The 13,283-nt window shown below is 41.7% G+C and overlaps 1 protein-coding gene across 1 annotated transcript; it reads right to left on the reverse strand.

The window, feature by feature from the left end:
• Positions 1-3,686: 3,686 nt before the first annotated feature.
• KRT24 (keratin 24) lies at positions 3,687-8,698 on the reverse strand. Its single transcript, XM_042966287.1, has 8 exons — positions 8,069-8,698; positions 7,186-7,268; positions 6,412-6,568; positions 5,521-5,682; positions 5,300-5,425; positions 4,739-4,956; positions 4,399-4,526; positions 3,687-3,997 (listed from the first exon to the last, which is right to left on the reverse strand). Exons 1-8 carry the CDS (start codon positions 8,696-8,698, stop codon positions 3,894-3,896), a joined length of 1,608 nt encoding a protein of 535 aa, XP_042822221.1. The 3' UTR covers positions 3,687-3,893.
• Between the last annotated feature and the right edge of the window lie 4,585 nt (positions 8,699-13,283).

Here is a 13,283-nt window from a genome sequence, read left to right on the forward strand (position 1 = left end):
AAACCTGACTTCTTGGTCTTAGGCAAACTAATAAAAAGTCATTTGAAGTAATTTATTTTGTAGCTAGCTGCCAGCAATGAATAAAGCTAAAAGCAGTACGTGTTTCTAAAGATCAGGGTGTTAGGGATGAGCTAGTGGAGGTGGTGGTGTTGGGAAACACTTCCCAGATCTACGGGGCCATTAAGAAGCAAGCTGGAGTCCGCGTGATATAGTCCTCCTGCAGTGTTGTAACCGTAGGCTTTCGTGTTCCTTGCGGTTTGGTCAATGAAATAAACATATCCCCCCCCGCCCCCACCCCAGGAATCTATGCACTTGATACATGATAGATCTGTGATAGATATGTTCTGGGCTTGTCTTCTATACACCATTTAAATACTAACATTAAGGGCATCTGGATGGCCCAGTTGGTTGAGCAGCGATTCTCAATTTCAGCTCAGGTCATGATCGCAGGATTGATGAGGTGGAGCCCTGCATCGGGCTCCCTGCTGGGTGTGGAGCCTCCTTAAGATTCTCTCTTTCCCTCTGCCTCTGCCCCTCCCCCACCTCTTAAAAAAATAAAGATAAATGCTAAACATTAAAAAAAATTAGTTGAAATGTTATCTCAGTGTTTGCGCCTTTCCACCTTATCATTTCATATTGCCAGTGATATTACAAATGAGAAAATTTTTTTTCTTTCTTTTTAAATGTTTATTTATTTATTTTGAGAGAGAGAGAGAGAGAGAGAGACAGAGACAGTGCATGGGAGCCGGGAAAGGGCAGAGAGAAAGGGAGAGAGATAATCCTAAGCAGGCTCCGCATTGTCAGCAAAGAACTCTACACAGGGCTGGATCTCACAAACTGTGAGATCATGACCTGAGCTGAGATCCAGTCAGATGCTTAATCAACTGAGCCACCCAGGTGCCCCCAGAAAATTGTTTTTAAAAGAGCTTGACCGATATTTCCCGTTTTTTTTCAAGTGTCCCATTTGAGCCACTGATAATTTTTTAAAATGTTGTATTACATGTAGTATTTTGCTAGTTGAGGAGGTTATTGGGAAAATATTACTTGAGCTACATTCTGGGTGATTTATATTCATCACTGTCTTCTCTTATAGGTCATTTGAACAGGGTCTAATTCCATGAAGTCATTAAGCAAATTTAGGCTACTTTCCATAGGGTCTCAAATCCTTTGGCTGTTTCCTCTTCCCTGCTTCCTACAAACCTCGTTTCTTGCTTCTAATCTTTGTGAGGACAGATACCATGTCCAGCACCCTCACCATTCTTGCCCATTGTCCCTTGAGGTCGGAATGACAAGAACGACCGTATGAATCTCTGGATCAAAAGTCAACCGATGAAAATTCATACCACGTAGGCACTGGCTCTTCCTTCTTAAGAGTAAGTCCGCACTCATTGAAAAGTTGGTGGATTGCTGAACTATAGAGTTCCAGAATAAAACATATGCAGTTTTATGTCATGTGGTTTTGAAGAGATTTCAGGACAGGTCATAGTGTGCAAACACCCTATCCTTAACATTTTGTTCAGTACTCTAAGGAAATTTCATGATCCCAAATGGCTCAGTAATTCCCGTTTTAAAAATTGAAATGCGGGTTGCCTGGGTGGCTCAGTTGGTTGAGTGTCCGACTTTGGCTCAGGTCATGATCTCAGGGTTCAGTCATTTGGTTGTTGGATGGCTACTGTTTGTAAGAAGTGTTCTGGGTGCAGAGGAGTTCTGAAGAGGAGAGGTGACCTCCTGGGGCACGTGGTGGGGAGAAAAGATGGAGCAGGCATTATAGAGGAACCAGCTAAAAAAAAAAGTGGTCATGGGGCACCTGAGTGGTTTAGTCGGTTGAGTGTCCTTTTTGGCTTAGTTCATGATCTCACAGTTCATGAGTTCGATCCCTGAGTCAGGCTCTGTGCTGACAGCTCAGAGTACAGCCGGCTTCAGATTCTGTGTCTCCCTCTCTCTCTGCCCCTCCCCTGCTCACACTCTGTCTGTGTCTCTCTCTCTCAAAAATAAATAAACATTAAAAATTTTTTTTAATTGAAATGCTAGAGACGTATTTTACTGCATCTCAGCATGTTCTGGCCTTTTCTGTATCTGTAAATGGTCATTTAGTACAAATGTGGCCTCTTAACACATGTCAGGGAAACACAGGATGAGGGTTTTCACCTAAAGATGATTTTCAGAGTGGCCATATACTATTGCTTTGACATGCAGATAATACCAGGCATAAACGTAGGTGCCAGGTGGTACAGGACTACAAGCGTGCATCTGGGAAGACTCACAGAAAGAGGCTTCCCCAGTGTGGCCGTGATGACCCGAGGGACCAGAGGCTGCACACAACTGGTTTCCATTTGTGTCTTTCCACTATTAATCCACATTGGATCAGCTGGTTCATATTTCTGAAATTTTCACTAGAGGAAAAACATCCAAGGTTTAAGTTACTGTAATGGCTTGATGGGAAACATATGTTTGAAGACAGTGTTGCTCTTTTTGAGTAGTGGTTTGTGCTTGTAGCTATTATATATATAATATATATATATATATATATATATATATATATATATATATATATTACTATATATATATTATATATAACTCTGTAGTTATCTATCAAAGCAGAAGTCCCAGTGTGCTTGCAGGTTCATTTTTAGGTTTTATTCAATATGCCTAGAAAATGAAAAGCTACATGTTTTGGGTGGTTTTGGATTATTAAAGTTTGATACTCTCGGGGCACCTGGGTGGCTCAGTCGGTTGAGCGTCTGACTTCGGCTCAGGTCATGATCTCATCAGTTGATGAGTTCGAGCCCTGCATCGGGCTCTGTGGTGACAACTCAGAGCCTGGAGCCTGCTTCAGATTCTAAGTCTCTGTCTCTCTCTGCCCCTCCCCTGCTCATGCTGTTTCTCTCTCTGTCTCAAACATAAATAAACATTAAAAAATTTTTTTAAAAAGTTTGATACTCTCATACAGATCTTATTGGTTTTAGATTTGAAGGTATAATTTGCATAAATTATGTTCAGGTTCATCCTTTGTAATTTTAAATTTGGCTTTTTATGCCACGCCTGGCATTCTTTTCTTGAGGACTGGCTTCTGGGGTTGATTCTCTAGTTTGTGATCTGGTGCTATTGAATTCCTCAAGTGGAAAAGTCCTTAACCAGTGTGGCTTTGTCCTGTGTCTGTTTCTTCCTGGGACTGAGCCGGTACCATCTCCTGCCCTACATTAACAAGCTTCATTGTCCCAAGCAAGACAAGACAGAGCCCCGTGGCCAACTCAGCAGTGGACAGTGGGAAAAGGAAACACCAGCTTGGCTAAGTGACAGTTTTTGGCTAGAGGTGTGGCTAGATTTGGTAAGGGTACAAGTATCTGAGATCTCTTCTCTTTGGAGCTTTTGAGGTTTTCAGAAATCTGGAGCCGTATCACATATCCCATTTTCTTTCCCACAACTTTTTTAGGGACACTAAGACCTAATTTCAGCTATCAGTGAGTTCCAATGGGATGTTGCTAGAAATGCCCACAAGCCAAATGGCTATAATCTTGATTTTTATGAAGAGGGTACTATATAAATAACAAATTAATATTAGTATAATAACAATGCAGCTAGATCATAACTGAAAGCTTTATTTCTAGGGAAAATATTGAATTTCTTAAAAAATTTCCAGAAGCATTTAGTTAACTTGCAAAAGTAAGTTTATTGAAGCATGGAAACAGAGCAAAATTGTCATTTCAACTTTTTCAAGAGCGTTGTGGGTAAGAAAAGAAGAAGATGCAGAAAAATTATTTGGTTAGCTATTTCTGGATGGAATCTTTTCCCTGAAGACATCCAGAAAGATGGCTAGAAAGATTGATGTGATTTCTTCATTTGTGTCCTTTCATTATTTTTCTGAAAGACACTCTTGCTGATCTGGAAATTGCTTACTTAACTTTCACTTCAGAAACATTGCTGACCTGAGATGAGATGACTTTGCCGTCCACCACTTCCTCCACAATGGTCTTTGTTACTCTTGTCTTGTTTGCCTCTGAAAATCACAGAATCACCATGTCAGTTTGGAAATAATCACAGAAACCCAGATCAAGAGAAATTCAAGTACATTCCTTAAGTATGTTCTCTCTGGGTTAAGATTATGTAAACAAGAGTATACACTTTCTTTTTAATGTTTATTTTTGAGAGAGAGAGGGAGAGGGAGGGAGGGAGGGGCAGAGAGAGAGGGAGACAGAGGATCCAAAGCTTGTTCTGTGCTCATAGCAGAGAGCCCAATGTAGGGCTTGAACTCATGGACCGTGAGATCACAACCTGAGCCGAAGTCGGAGACTCAACTGACTGAGCCACCCAGGTGCCCCTGTACACTTTTTATATGACAAGCAAAGCATGCCTTTACTTTAAATGATAAAACGATCACGAACATTAAAATATGTTTACCTCTTCCTTGGCCAGAGCAGCTTCCAGATCTTGAGTCACCAGACACGGACAAATCCCTAGATCCCATGTTTCTGGATCCTGTATTTCTGGAGCCCAAGTTTCTAAAATCAGATCCTCCAAAACCAGAACTGCTAGAGGAAAAAAGGAATTGTGTTCCTTTGTAGTTTGCAAAGGCGGGACTAACCCTTCACGCAGGGGGCTCTCCCTGCGGAAAGTAAATGACTTTTGATTCAACCATGTCACTGTGACTTTTCAAACCCAAGTCCAGCCCCCAACCCCCATTTTGGTTTGGTAACATAAGTACCCCAAGGAACGCACTGAGCGGCTGACTGTCATTTACCCTCCCTCTCCATCCAGCAGGCGGTGGTAGGTCTCAATCTCCATCTCCAGGCGGGTCTTGACGTTCAGCAGCTGCTCATATTCTGCGTTCTGGCATTCGGTCTCGCCCCGGATCTGGCAGATCTGTTCCTCCAGGCCGCTGATCTGCATCTGGATCTCTGACAGCTGAGCCATGTAGTCAGCTTCTGTGTCAGCCAGGGTCGCTTCCAGGGAGCTTTTCTAAAAGAAAAAGCCAGTTAAAAAAAAAAAAATCATGATGAAAATAAGTCATGGGATGATTTTTTTTTTTTAACGCAAAATAGCGTAAGGTACAAAGAGAAGTTACACCCTATGTTGTTATATCATGGGTTCCTTCATTTTTGTTGACATAACCGCTTTCCTTGACACTAAATCTTTTATGAAAGTATATTGTCTTTCACTAGAATGTTTCACGCTTTCTACAACCACAAGCCAGTGCTCCTGACGCCCTTTTATTACGTGCCAAGCGGAACATCTTGGCAAAGAGGGAGAATGAAACCGCTCAACTCCCTGTTGGAGGTTTTGCAAACCTCTTTGAGCTCACCATGGCCGTTTGGGACTGAAGCTCAATTTCCAGGGCTTGCAGAGTACGTCTCAGTTCTGTGATCTCATTCTTGGCAGAACTGGCTGCTCCGGCATCGGTAGAAATTTGTGCTTGCAGTGATGCGCTCTAAATAAAAAAGAGAATGGCAGTCGCTGCAGGCTGAAGAAATGACCTGAAGTGGCTTGCGTGTGACTCTCAGACACCCAGCAGTGATAACCTGCCTGCTTGTTGAACTGCTCCTCGGCCTCGCGGCGATTTTGCTCCGCCAGCTCTTCATACTGTGCCCTCATGTCATTCAGTAACTTGGTCAGGTCGGTGCCGGGGGCGGCGTTCATTTCCACGGTCACGTCCCCTCCGGAGCTTCCTTGCGTAGTCTTCATTTCCTAGCGCGAAGAAAAAAGATCACGGTGATAGAAACAGAAAAGCAAAGGGGCGCCTGGGTGGCTCGGTCGGTTGAGCGTCCGACTTTAGCTCAGGTCGTGATCTCAAGGTTCATGAGTTCAAGCCCCGCTCGGGCTCTGTGCTGACAGCTTGGAGCCTGGAGCCTGCTCCCGATTCTGTGTCTCCCTCTCTCTGCCCCTCCCCCGCTCGTGCTCTGTCTCTCTCTCTGTCAAAAATAAACATTAAAAAGAAAAAATTTTAAAAACAGAAAAGCAAAGACCTCTTCTTCCTCCTCCTTCTCCTCCTCCTCCTCCTCCTCCTCTTCCTCTTCTTTTAGAGAGAGGGCAAGTGTGTGTCCGAGGGAGGAGCAGGAGAGAGAGAATCTTAAGCAGGCTCCATGTTCAGGGTAGAGCCCTATGAGGGGCTCAGGCGCTGGATCTCATGACCCTGGGATCATAACCTGAGCCGAAATCGAGACTTGAACACTCAACTGACTGAGCCACCCAGGCGCCCCAAGACTTCTTAAAACATGCAGAGCCAACAAAAAAATTGAAACTAGGACACTAAAGGCTACCCCCTGCTTCCCACCAAAATCAGATATAATTTGTTCATGACTGCTTTTTTCCTTGGACATAAGAGTTGGAAATCCACTTAGATAGAATTTTTTACAGAATGGATGTGCGGGAAGTACGTAGGTCAGAGTCATTTAATAGTGCGGAATGTGCTCCTACCTCCTCGTGGTTCTTCTTCAGGTAGGCCAGCTCCTCGGTGAGGCTCTCAATCTGCATCTCCAGGTCAGAGCGTGTCATGGTCAGGTCATCCAGAACTTTCCGAAGGCCGTTGATGTCGGCCTCCACGGCCTGCCAGAGATATAGCTCGTTCTCATACCTGGAAAGGACAGTATAGAGCATTTCAGAGTACATCCATTCTTATGTATTCAAGAAAAAGTTTTTTTCCTCTGAGCTATTTGATAAAAGAAAGCTACCAAGTTTTCTCTTAGGAGTTTTTCCCATGGAAAGAAAATTATGAACCTAATGTTAATCCTACTGATGGCTAATTTTTTTTTATAACAAAAACTCATCTTTATTTTGACCTGTTTTTTGTTTCCTTGTTGGTGGAGTGGCGGTTTTAAAAATTTACTCTTGGAGGGGCGCCTAGGTGGCTCAGTCAGTTGAGCGTCTCTTGATTTTGGCCCAACTCATGATCTCAGGATTGTGAAATCAAGCCTTGCATTGGATTCTGTGCTGGGCATGGAATCTGCTTAAGATTCTCTCTCTCTCTCTCTCTCTCTCTCTCTCTGTTTCTCTCTCTCTCTCACTCCTGCCTTCAGTCCCTCCCCCCCACTGGTGTTCTCTTTCTCTCTCAAATTTACTCTTGGTGGAATGTTTGTAAATGTAGGTCTTGATCCCCTAAAAGATATTTCTTTGAGCTTAGAATAAAGGAAACAGACAGATTGAATTTTATTTTTCCTACAACATTTGTTTTCAAGTCTTTGCTTTTCTTACTTCAGTCTGAAGTCATCAGCAGCCAATCTGGCATTGTCAATCTGCAAAACGATCCCAGAATTTTCAATAGTTGCAGCAATGATCTAGAAAAGACAATAATAGTGAATGAATCATGGATGCTTTTTACCTGTATCTGCACACGCACCTGTGAGGGTAGGTGTCCCGTGAGTCGGTTTTTAAAGGTAAATTGTTTTGAAAACTTGCTTAGTAATGACATCTTTATTGATAATCTGGCATAGCTGAACTACATCTTTCTGCAAAAAGGTAACAGTTTGCTGGAATCAGCATGGAACATTGTTTTATAGAACACAGTCCTCTGCTTATTTCTGCTGCTTTGGAAGATCAGTTGTTCTATAAATTCTTTCAGAAAACTGTGCAAAAAATGAATTTCACTTCTAAAAAGTTTTTAAAAAATATTCCCCATACAACAATGGCTAAACATTTCAGATTACGCACATTCTCATACAATATTTGCACCGGATTTTCCAGGAAGAAAAACAGTTGTAAAGATTATTTAAATCTAACAAGACACTAGAATATGTCAACCTGCTAGAATTAATCATGAAAATAAATACTAGATAAAGCTAGTATTGACTCACTGCCATCATTCTTCTATGTACATGTTAATTAGCTGCCTCGCATTATATAAATTTTTCTCTTATGTAGAAATACTCAAATTTGAGAGGCAAACAGATCATTAATGTGGTCGGATGTCATATGCAGTATTGTCATAGTTAAAACACACCAAATCCCATTTTACATATACAACAAGCAAATATGTCTTCAAATAATTCCTTGACTTAAAATCTTCATTACAGTACATGATCTGAATAAGAGCAGAAGATACAGAAATAATAGAACTCAGCAGTGGATAGTGTCTCACCTGATTCCGGAGATCTTCAATTACTGGATAGTATTTGTTGTAATCTTTTCCAGATCCACCATCTCCAGACCCAGGCCCAAATTTGTCATACCACTCCTTGATTTTGTTCTCCAGATCACTGTTGGCCTCCTCCAGGGCTCTGACCTTGTCTAGGTAACTGGCCAGGCGGTCATTGAGGTTCTGCATGGTTTGCTTTTCACCTCCGGAGAAAAGTCCCCCATCACCAACACCACCCCCCCTTCCACCCCCCAGACCACCGCCATAGATGTAGAAGCCTCCACTAGCACCCCCCCCAATTCCAGAGCCCCCACCAAAGCCAGACCCCCCACCAAAGCCAGAGCCTCCGCCAAAGCCAGAACCCCCGCCAAAGCCAGAACCCCCACCAAAGCCAGCCCCAGAGCCTGAAGTGCCTCCAAAGCCACCCTGTACCGAGCTACCAAAACCTCCTCCGGAGCCACTGCTTGATCCCCGACTCAGGCCACAGCCTCTGGTTCCTCCTCGGAAGCCCCGGGTAGAGCCACCCCCCAGACCACATCTGCTTCCACTGCTGAAGCTGCTCCCAGCAGCGGACACCCTGACCAAGCCGCTGCCCCCAGCCCTGGAAGAGGAGACACGAGATGAGCAAGACATGGTGCTCCTGCAAACGTTCAGCTTGTCCAGGTGAACAAGAGAGAGGACAGGGAAGAATGTACTTGCAAGCTCTCCTTTTGCCCTTATATACACACTTTTAGGGTGTTCCTTTTCTGTGTCACGTCTTAATCCCTGTTACAGTTTTGCTAATCTGCAATTGGATAATTTCTTTTTTGTGAACACACTCCCCTGGCTCTTTTTCTGAAGCTAGGCCAGAGCCTCAGGGCATTTACTATATCAAGAAAAAAAAAATAAGGTGGAGCAAAGCAAAAACTTTTTTCCCCCAGAATTACAGTTTTAATCTTTCAGAGGTTTAGATGACTGATCATGCTTTTCTGAATGAGTTCTATTCATTTTGCTTCATGATTTCCCAATTGAAGGACACATCCCCAGATTAGCAAATGTAATTAAAATACTTAATGCAACGAGGATGGAAATTTCCCATCAAACTCATAACTTTTGTTCATATTATTCTCTTAAAGTTGGAATTAGCTTTCACATCAGCATTAGTTTTAGACTTAATTGTCTTTCTCTATGATTATTTCAATCAGCATATTTCTAAGGTTACGTTTGTGTTGAAGTTTTCTCTGTATTCTGAGATCAGGCTAGATATTTTTGCTGTTAATAAGAAAACATTAAATATAACAGTCTTCCCTGCATGTATTAGTAGATCTCAGCAACACGTTTATCTGAGCAGAGAATGTCTCAGAGAGATTGACAACGTCTTTAGGTGGATTGCTTCAGCATCTGTTGGGAGTTGATTGTCACTGATGTAATGGGTACGAAGATGCTTTTCTTTCTGATTGAATTGAAGTCTGAGATGGTGATACCAACTTTCCTTCTTTGGAGTAAAATATTAAGAAACTAAGGGATGATGTTGATTTCATCTTTGTTTTAAAGATACCTACAGAAGGGTCCTGAATCCATTTCTGCTAACCAATATTATTCCTGGAGTCATTTTGCAGATACCAAAGTGTGGAGTTCCCCCAGTCTACTTTCTGCTCGTGTTTTTCAATTTTTGTTGAAAAGATATTTAGAAAAGATCTGTATCCTTTTCTGATAACTAATGTTATGATTGGGATCATTTTATAAATACCAAAGTCTAGAATCCTCCCCAGTTCACTTTCTGCTTCCTGTTTTTCTGTCCCTTTGTACTTTAGATTATTTCCATTTGCCTCTGCTAGTAGTTTCTGTGGTTTAAAAGTTTTTTTTTGGAGGGGGGGGGGTGCCTGGGTGTCTCAGTCAGTTAAACATCCGGCTCTTGGTTTCGGCTCAGGTCATGATCTCACGGTTCATGGGTTCAAGCCCCGAGTCGGGTTTTGAGCTGCTGGTGCAGAGCCTGTTTGGGATTATCTCTCTCTTCCTTTCTCTCTCTTTCTGCCCCTCCCCTGCTCTCTTGTTCTCTCTCAAAGTAAATAAGTAAACTTTAAAAAACAATGTTTAAAAGTGTTATTTTTTCTTGAGACAATTCCTGTATGATTCCATTTATATGAGGTGCCTGGTGTAACCAAATTCAGAGACAGAAAATAGAATGGTAGTTGTCAGTGGCTGGGTGTGGGGGAAATGATGAGTTCTTTAATGGATATAGTTTTAGTTTTGCAAGATGAAGAGTTCTGGAGGTCGGTTGCACAGCAATGTGAATGTACTTAACACTACTGAACACACACTTAACAAATGTGAAGATGGTAAATTTTATGTTATGTTCATTTTACCACAATTTTTAAAAAGTGTCTTTAAAAAAAGTATAGATGCTTCTAAAATATTTCTTGGCCTCCTTAGCTGTATGCTCAAGTAGCTGACTTTTGCTTATTTAAAACTGTTTTTATCTTGGCAGTCCATGTTAAACTATGTGTGTGCTTTAACCTTTATAATTGATCATTTATTTTCCAGCATTCTGCCTTCTGTTAATTTCTTCTTGGACTGCCTTTGATTGGGGCACACTATTAAGTAGGTGATAGTTTCCTTTGCTGGGTGGCTCTTCAGGAATTAGCTTTTATACTTACCTGCTCTGCTTTCACAGGAGTGATGTGTTGACAATCTTATATGTAGGGTGCTATCTCTCCAAGGCGTCCAAGGTGCTTTATAAATTTTAAATTGTTAAGCTGGGAGTAATTCTCATCACACCCATCACACCCGTAACAAAAAAAAGCACCAACCATTACCTTACATTGGTCATCTTGCCTCACCCCTCCCCAGAGCTAGGAAACCCAGGAAGCTGGAGCAGGAAGGATTAAATGATATGTAAATACTGGAGAGGAGAAACAATCACTGGGCTTTTTTTCCCCTTTTAAATTTATAAAATGTAATCTTTCCACATTCAGAAAGGCTGGCATTTGGCTAAAAGAAGGTTTAAAGAAAGGAACAAGAGCTAAGTGAAAGAAATCTCATAAAACTGAGAAATTTCAGAGCCTAAGTAGAAAGAGCTTTCTGTGCAAAGAGCTCTAAAAGACAACATTCAGCAGGATCTTTGGCCTCTGAATTTTGCTTGGAGTTTGTGTTTTTAGTTGTCCTGTGAGTTGTGCCTTTTTCATGTTGGCAGCTTTACTTACCTTCTGTTTTGGGATATCTGGATGTTTGGGTCTCCACTGAAGAAGCTTGTGATGATTGAGGTATTCCTCTTGTGTCCTTTTTTTTTTTTTTTAGCTTTCTTCTTGGTATAATTTTTAATGCTAACATCTATTTCTCCTTTGTTTTTTAAAATTCAGATTCAAGATTAAGTTCTAAGATGTTTCTCTGATACTCTGTATTCAGAGAGGATGGCTGGGAAGGGCATTTAATAAATAAAACGACTATTACTACCTCAAATTCTTTGCCTAATGAAGTAATGTATAAATAAATGTAGATGTAAACCCACAGATTTTTTTCTGTTCATTAGTATTCCCTGAAATGCATTTTTAATGCTTTCTTTGTATGTATCTATGTTCCTTTACTTTTAAACTTTTTTTTTTTTTTTTAATGTTTATTTTCTTTGAGAGAGAGACAGAGTGCTAGCGGTGGGGGGCAGGAAGAGAGAGGGAGACACAGAATTGGAAGCAGGCTCCAGACTCCGAGCTGTCAGCACAGAGGCTCACATGGCACTGGAACCCACAAACCGTGAGATCATGACCTGAGCCGAAGTTGGACACTTAATGGACTGAGCCACCCAGGCGCCCCGTGTTCCTTTACTTTTAAATGATAAAACTATCCGACTAATCCTAATTCTATGATTTGCAAACTCTAGACCATTGGTGTTCAGTGGATTAAAGGGTTTTAATCACATATGTCAATACAACTCTGTTCTTGCCTGAAGTGTTAGAATTCTTTAGTAAACATTGGTCCCCGTTGTTTTATGACATCCTCCAAATTTGATACTCACTCTCTTTATTTGAAATAATGACGCGCAAAGCTCACAAATTAGTTCTTGCCATTTCTTTCATTTGTAAACTGAAATGAATCAAGAATCTGGTAAGATTCCAGTGAAACATAATGTTCAGAAATGCCAGCTTCAGTGCCTGGCATCAAAAGTTGCTCAGTATAAGGTGGTTTAAAAGAAATGGAGTGAATCCCCAATATCCAGGCTCCCAGTTCAATGCTGCCCTCAGTTATACATTGTTTTGAACAGTTTCTTGTTAACAGTTTCTTTTACTTGCAAAGAATCATGTAAACTAGGGTTCATTATGCAATCAAACTTTTGCAATGGGTGCAGAATGATTTGCCAATAGTGACCGCTGACAAAATTTTTATCAGATAGATTACTAGCATTTTTTAAATATCCAGATTAATATAGTCTATGTTTTTAGACTGGTAGGAAAACCAAGTACTGAAAGGTGTGGGATACTGCCCCTGATAAATCTTTTTTTTTTTTAAGATTTTTTTTGGGGGGGAGGAGGGCAATGTGTGGCCCAGTTGGTTAAGTGTCTCCTGGTTTGGGCTCAGGTCATGATCTTGTAGCTTCGTGGATTCCAGCCGTGGACTGGGCTCTGTGCTGGCAGCACGGAGCCTGCTTGGGATTCTTTCTCTCTCTCTCTCTCTGCCCCTCCACAACTTGCACTGTCTCTGTTTTTCTCAAAGTAAATAAATAAACTCAAAAACATTTAAAAAAGAAAGAAAGATTTTATATTTTTAAGGTAATCTCTACACCCAATGTGGGGCTCAAACCCCAACCCTGGAATCAAGAGTTAACACGCTCCACTGACTGAGCCAGCCAGGCACCTCTACCCCTGCTGAATCTTGAGTTGAGGGACTAGAATAAACTTGGGGCTCCTATTTTCTGCTTGTTCTAGGGAATCTGTTGCATGGTTTTCTTTTCTTTTTTAATGTTTATTTATTTATTTTGAGAGATAGAGAGGCAGAGAGAGGGAAAGAGAATTCCAAGCAGGGTCCATGCTGACAGAGCCCAACACATGGCTCGGTGGCACGAACTCTGATCATGACCTGAAATCTAGAGTCAGACGCTTACCCGACGCAGCCACCCAGGCGCCCCTGTTACATGGTTTTCAAATGGAAGCATAAGATCAGAATAGCGAAGGAAAGTAACTAGCCATGGAGTATTCTCTGGGTGTTGGCAGAAATTCTCGTGACAGACAGTAGGGAAAAGGGAAAAGCT

The sequence above is a fragment of the Panthera tigris genome, chromosome E1, assembly GCF_018350195.1.
Source record: "Panthera tigris isolate Pti1 chromosome E1, P.tigris_Pti1_mat1.1, whole genome shotgun sequence".
Taxonomy (NCBI): Eukaryota; Metazoa; Chordata; class Mammalia; order Carnivora; family Felidae; genus Panthera; species Panthera tigris.